Source organism: Palaemon carinicauda, chromosome 2 (genome assembly GCF_036898095.1).
Source record: "Palaemon carinicauda isolate YSFRI2023 chromosome 2, ASM3689809v2, whole genome shotgun sequence".
In the NCBI taxonomy this organism is placed as follows: Eukaryota; Metazoa; Arthropoda; class Malacostraca; order Decapoda; family Palaemonidae; genus Palaemon; species Palaemon carinicauda.
The window spans coordinates 63,135,993-63,143,169 of NC_090726.1; the positions used below are offsets into that span (position 1 = coordinate 63,135,993).

At 34.4% G+C, this 7,177-nt stretch overlaps 1 protein-coding gene across 1 annotated transcript in view; it reads right to left on the reverse strand.

Moving 5' to 3' along the window:
- Positions 1 to 274: 274 nt before the first annotated feature.
- The window catches only part of LOC137625606 (uncharacterized), a 207,156-nt gene continuing 200,253 nt past the window's right edge, over positions 275 to 7,177 (reverse strand). Inside the window, exons 4-7 of the mRNA XM_068356520.1 lie at positions 5,126 to 5,261; positions 4,202 to 4,337; positions 3,558 to 3,706; positions 275 to 1,978 (exon numbers count right to left, since the gene is read on the reverse strand). Coding sequence (XP_068212621.1) covers positions 1,947 to 1,978; positions 3,558 to 3,706; positions 4,202 to 4,337; positions 5,126 to 5,261 — 453 coding nt within the window. The 3' untranslated portion in view covers positions 275 to 1,946. The remainder of the gene's footprint in view (positions 1,979 to 3,557; positions 3,707 to 4,201; positions 4,338 to 5,125; positions 5,262 to 7,177) is intronic.

Below are 7,177 nucleotides of genomic sequence, written 5' to 3' on the forward strand. Positions count from 1 at the left end.
TCAGTATCTCATCTAATAATATAATATATATATAAGTATTATATATATGGGTGTATAGAATGAGAGATGCACCAGTTCAAGTGACACAGTGGGACGAATGGCCAACTGCTTCCTCAAATTAGCATGTCCAAGATTAGCATTCAAACGGAAAAAGTGATCTTGATTCACAGAGGTTACCATCTATCAGGTGTTCTGGTAACCGCCATATATATATATATATATATATATATATATATATATATATATATATATATATATATATATATATATATATATATATATATAACAATTACAGAACCTTACACTGACCTCTTACAGAACTCTTCACTCTATACGATATTGATCTCTCATTTGAATACTTGCTCTGGGATGGTCTCGTTCCCAGGGCTACCTTACATATTTTGTTCATATCCATCTTTTTTTTTTTTTTTTGAGATATCTGCTGACGGAGGATGGGTTCTCTAGTTGAAGATCCTACTCTTAGGTGTGGGAGTAGGACTCCAAAGTCATCCACAACAGGTCGATCGTTAGAAGGAGCCACACTTTGGCCTGCGTATTAAAAGACGACCTCTTCCTTCCTTCCTCGAGGTCCCAGTAGTCTTCTTCTGCTTTTCACTTATCCGTCAAGATGATCTTGAAAGCGATATCTCTTTGAGACGGCCCTCCTTCAAGAGACCATCTCTCCTCGGCTTGCTCTTCAGTAGCCGATTTTCACTTCAGAGATGTGACCTTCCTACCACTTTCCACACAGACCTAACCTGGACATTTTATGTGACCTATTATATTATTACACATTGCTAACAGGTTAAGCTCGACACAATAACTACCATACATGAAGATACAGAAATAGAAATAGGGACTTTAGATTTACGAATGATACAAACAATGGTAGACTGTCAGTTCGTAAATATACAAAACAAATGATTCATTTGTCTGAATATTTCAAATGTACACATACACTCACAACCCACACGTACGTACGCACACTCACTGACATGTGACTAAAGCACATATCCTTACATACGTACACTGACATACACAAATTCAGTGAGAAAATGCAAATCAACGGATTTGTTTATTCAGTGAATGTATATAATGTATACCGAGCTTATTCCATCTCAAAACCTAATGTCCATTTTTCATCTATAGAGCTTTGGATCACTTTTCAGCTCTAAAGTCTACGGAAAACTATTGTCTAAAACTCTATTCCCAAACACGTCTTCTATGTCTATGAATTTCCACCTAACATAATCTTCCATGGAGCAGCAAAACTGTTACCTATTCATTATATGAAGTTCAACGTCTTCCTCGTCTCTTAAAGAGGCTCCTTTGATACCATACAGTAGGCCTAGGTTGCAATAGGGTAAGACAAAAATCCAGCTTTGTCTCGAGCTCGTATGAACGGCTTTTACGGTAAATAGGGAGATGTCCTCTACAATGATGGCCATGGTAAACATTCATAAGCCTATATTTCTGTTCTATATTTCAACGTTAACGTACCTACAGCTTAGCTTAAATTCCTACAGGTTTAGCGCACTGTTTGCTAAGTAGAATCAAAGATTTCACACCCAAAGACCCCTCTTACATCAACTTCTACATGGTTATATTCGGTGGCAAACAGGATGAATTCACACGTAAGCTCATACCATGAACAAGCGTTGAGAATATCGAATGGACTTGAATTTCAGCAAAATTTCTTCACGATGAATGATTCACAAAATATTATGCCTGCAATGCATTTTCTTATCTAATCTAAGTTATACGAGATATATCCAAAAGTAGAGATATGACGCTTGAATTCATCCTTCTTTTGATTTGATATCTTGATCTTTCACAATGCTTGGCAACGTTGCTCTTGAACTAGATTTGTAGTATATCTGCCTGGTAACACTGTTGATACTGCATCTTGGTGCAGTAGTCTTTGTGGATGACCTCGCACTGGAAAATCAGTGCTTTCTTGCAATGATGTTAACGAACTCTGTGGAAGAGAAACAAAGATCAGTATGCAAAAGCCTTAATCTCTTCATAATTATAAAGGCAAATACTACTAAAATATAAATGAGATGCTTCTTAACAACGAGGCTGAGTAGTTATGGTCATCAAATGTCAAAGCTTATAGACTTAAGGTAATTAACTACCCTTAACCCTAACGAAATCTAAAACAAAAATACAGAGCAAGATAATGCACTAGATATGCATTGTATTATAAGAGTATGGAAAATGTAAAATGACTCAAATATTGCCGAAATGTTTGAAGGGACAAGCACACTGCTGTACTTTACAAATCTGTATAAAGTTATCAAAAATTAATTAAACTTCGGGCTGAATTTTTTTTTTTTGGTGGTACTACTAAGCTTGGACAGACAAATATTAAAATATCTTAGTCATAACGATTCTTATAAAGACTACAGAAAAGTGAAAACAGATACTTATTCCAATAGATTTATTCAAATTTAAAGAAAAATGGAGATAAATGATCACATGAAAAACAAACGTATAAAAAATAATTTTCACTTATTATCAATGCAAAGTACTCACGCAAATTTCAATTCATCTTGAACTATGTTCTTATCACCTATTCACTGACATTTGGAATTTATATGTAAACTGTATGGATATTTAAGAAAACTCTTTCTCAAATTCATTTCAAAGTAAATTGTGTTCTAGTCGAATGCCTAAAATATTATGAGTATATTCCACTTTAGATATCTACTTCAACTTATTGTTCCTAAAAGATGATTCAGCAGTTCTAAAGTAGCTATTTCATTTCTGAAAAAAATAAATCTTGGTACAATACTGGCTAAAACTGCTCATTTATCATAAATAACGTATACGAATTTTACACACATCTCAAGTTTTGATAGGTTATGGAAAAAAGAAGGGTGGTAAACATATGTACTGTATGTATACAGTCCTTACGTGTTCATAACCATGGAATTTACTTAATTCATATCCAGAGAACATCATCTTGCAAAAAATCGATGAGATAATTTTTTTTGTCTCTTTATTTCAGGATTGAAAAACACGATTTCTGTCTCATACTTCCTAGAAGGTTGTTATATGCATTTATATTTAGATTAGAAAAAAAAACCACTCATAAAAGCCTCTATACTCTTGAGACTTAGTAATTAACAATGACGAATTAAGATGAAGGTGAAATTGGTAGGAGTACAAAAATAGAGACGGAGAATTTACTAAACAAGAATTTCAGTCGGCTAAAAGGGAACTTTATTTTTGACTTGTGTGAATAGCTATTAATTCTGAAAGAATGGAAGTAGGGTTTAGACTTTTTTCTTTATATTGCAGTGCATTCTAGCTTAGCCATCTCCTAAAATCAAGGTTTTGGAATTTTTCTTTGATTTTTCAAGGCATAACTAAGTAGCTGTTCCTAACTGTTTTCAGCACTGGTTTAATCGTTCCTTTGCATTGTGGGAGTGTTATGTACTCTCTCTCTCACACACACACACACACACACACGTGTATATACTGTATGTGTGAGTGTGAATGAGAAATAATTATGCCATGTTGCTACTACTAAAACTGAACGCAATATTTACCTTCGTAATTAACTCTGCCATCTCCGTTTGGAGTGGCTTCTTTAATCATGTCTTCAACCTCCTGTTCGGACAATTTCTCGCCCATGCTTGTCATGACGTGACGAAGCTCTGTGGAGGACAGGTAGCCAGAATTCTTCTTGTCAAAGACCCTGGAAGAAAAGTTCGCGTTTGTTGTTGATTGTCTTCGACAGTGAAGGAAATGAGAATAAACTCCAGTGTGGTCAGCTCTCCCAATTCAAGAGAATATAAAGACTGAACTTTACGCGTGGGAAAGTTTTTCTAGGGCAAAATGGATAAACTATGTGAAGAGGAAGATGTCATACAAGACAATAATCATTACCTGTCAGGCAGCTATAAACACGCTAAATGAAGGCAGATATTAAATCGGACGATAAAAGGATAAAATAACTGCTGGAAGTTTATTGCCATTTCCATTATATCACATAATTACCTGTCATTTAATGTTAAATAATAAAAAAAAAAAAACAATAGATACAATAAAAACTATTTTGAGTAATAAATATAGAGTATAAATTTTTTTTTATATAAAGGTTTTTCTAATAACAAAATACCTACCACGTATTCAAAACTCAAAATTCTTTCATTATCAAAAGTTCATATTTTAGCTCGTTTTAAAAACTTACTTGAATGCTTCCTTCAACTCATCCTCATTGCCAATATCCTTCAACTTTTTGCTCATCATCTGAAGGAACTCGTTGAATTCAATCGTTCCATCAGCACAGGTTTCAACACCTCCTACCAGTTTCCTCAGTTCTGTTTCTGAAAGGGCGAGAAGATCTCGATGAGATGAACATTTACGCCTCTTGGGGGAGCAGAAGGGACACGAGGGGAGGGACCAAAGGGGGGGGGGGATTCTAAAAATCAAATTCTGGATCTAGAATCATCCTGGGTTACCCTTGTCTCTCACTGGTTGTTTTCTGAAGGACATTATATTTAAACTCGACTGTGACATTATTCTCAACGTAATGTAAATTATCTTCCTTGGTTTTATAAATTTCCATATATTCACGGGGCTTGGCAGTCTTGAATAATAGTTGGTAAATGGAATGCTATGTAAGGGATTGAAAATATTACAAAATATTCCACTTCTATTTCACCTATAGGAGTGATCACCAGTGTCCAATGAATATATAACAAAAGTTTAAGTTCATGATAACTGCAGGAAAGTCTTACAACAATATAATATAAATGAACTTTATACTTAAAGACATTACTACACTTTACAAGTTAAATTCAGGATTTCATATTATACTGTTTTCTACATGTATCAAAGGCCTGTTTATATACGGCACAGCAACCATAAGAAGGAACAGTACATTGCGGATTGTGAAATAATTAATATGAAGATGACCTTTCTAAAACGGCCATCTACTTGGGGATGATGAAAGTCGTGTTAAATTTCTTTAACGGTCAGGGAAGAAAATGCCTTTTGAGATGCAAATGCAACACAATCAACGGAAAATGTCTGCTTGTCATGCAATGAAAAGCAAAAGGAGGACCTTTGCTCCAACGTTGACAGCCGAAGCCCTTCCAACCACTCTTTTTACCTGATGGTCGTTGACCGAGGGACCTCATGACCACGCCCAGCTCTGCTGTGGTGATCATTCCGTCCTCGTCTTTGTCGAAGAGCATGAAGGCCTCCTTGAACTCAGCCACGAGATCGTCAGTGAGGCCGTATTCCACCTGGGAGTAAGGGCGAAGGTTTCAACAACATCTTTCATTGGGGTTTCATCGAAAAAAAAAAAAAAAAAAAAAAAAAAAAAAAAAAAAAAAAAAACGCTGTCAGAGCGGGTTGTTGGGAAGCTACATATAAGGCAATTTAGGACTGATTTCAATTTCCATTACATCAACTGGAGTTATATCTTAGTTACCTCGGTGAATTTGAACACACTATATCTAAATTGACTACAATAAAAAGCTGATACTGTCACTACGGTGTCCTAGTGGTTTTTGAAAACTGTGTTCGCAAGTAAATTTAAAATTAAATATGATCAAAACCAAAACCAAATGATCCCTTGGCAGTTTTTAGGTTTATTTAAAATGGCATTCATACTAATTCTTTGCAACTCTAATTTTTCTATATCTTTTCGCCTACACTATTTTACTTGCAGCTTTAACTAATGTTACTGAAGTAACTATGTAAGTTGAAGCGTTGTTATCCTAAAAGTAATGTTGATAGGTGTATAACAAAATTTCTTAAAATATCTACGATCAAATTATGTAAAAGAACTTGCTGCTTCTAAATATAACACAGATAAGCCATATCATGTGAAGATCATAATAGTAGTTAATGATATGGAGTTCCTCAAAAATGGCTCAATTGGCAATTTTCAAATTTTTGATAAACATTATTCTGAATTGTCTTGACTTAAAAGCTTAGTTTTCTTGAATATTTAAGTAAGATCTTGAATAAAAATTTTAGTTTTGTGATATGACAGCAAGTTTACACCAATTACTGAAAATGTCTTTAAATTTTATTTAAATTTAATGTTTTAGAATATGAAGCTTATATCAAATTTAATGACAACTAAAATTTTGGAATGTCTTCGTAGTAAAAAATATACATGATTCTTAACACGCCAAAATTACACCCATACGATCAATAGTCTATTATGGACTCAATCAATTTTTGATATTTTTACATCTTGAATAGTGGATGTGAATCGATGGACACAGCAAGAATTAAAAGTATTGATATTAATCTCGCATTTCTCCTCAGATGACTTCACACGAGTTTGATATTCTTCTGATTAACTTGATTCCAATGTAAATTAAGGATAATTGCCGGTTTAGAAATATGATACACAATAAGTGAATCTTGATTCTTTGTAATTAGCTTATGCTACTCATCAAAAGACTCTAAGAAATTTGAAGAAGCAAACGTAAATAACTAACATTGTGTTTGCGTGGCATAAAAATAAATTTCAAAAGTTGTGTAAAACATGAATATTTCCTATTTTCACTGGGGGGGGGGATGGGGGTTCTACACCCTATCCTCAAGAACAACTTACTATAGTCCATTTCTTTTAACGATGCATATTTGCACCGACTCGCGGCAGTGCCCTTTTAGCTCAGAAAAGTTTCCGGATCGCTGATTGGTTGGAAAAGATAATTCTAACCAATCAGAGATCAGGAAACTTTTCCGAGCTAAAAGGGCACCGCCGCGAGTCGGTGCAAATATGCATCGCTAAAAGAAATGGACTTATAGAGCAACAGGTTTGTAATGAAAATCTGTTTTTCATGCAATAAAAGGATTTCAAGTCTAACCAAGACTTATTTAAATTAAAAACCTTTCCTAGTTGGTCCAGTTGAAACACCTACCCGCATAATGCCCCTTTCATGGCATCAGTGAGAGTGATAGTGTCCAGCAAATAACAAAAAGGCTCTGACAACAATTTGGAAGATAAAAACAATGTTTGGATGATGAGAGAAACGAATGGAAAAGGTTGGTGCATTAACTTTTTAGCTTTCATTTCTTTTCTTTAGTAGAATCATGGATAGCAATAGAATTTGGATATAGATGTTTCTGAACTAAAACTGCAGCTGGAATTTCAAAGTACTTAAGAAATAGAAAAAAATGCCAAAAAGTAAATAGCCAA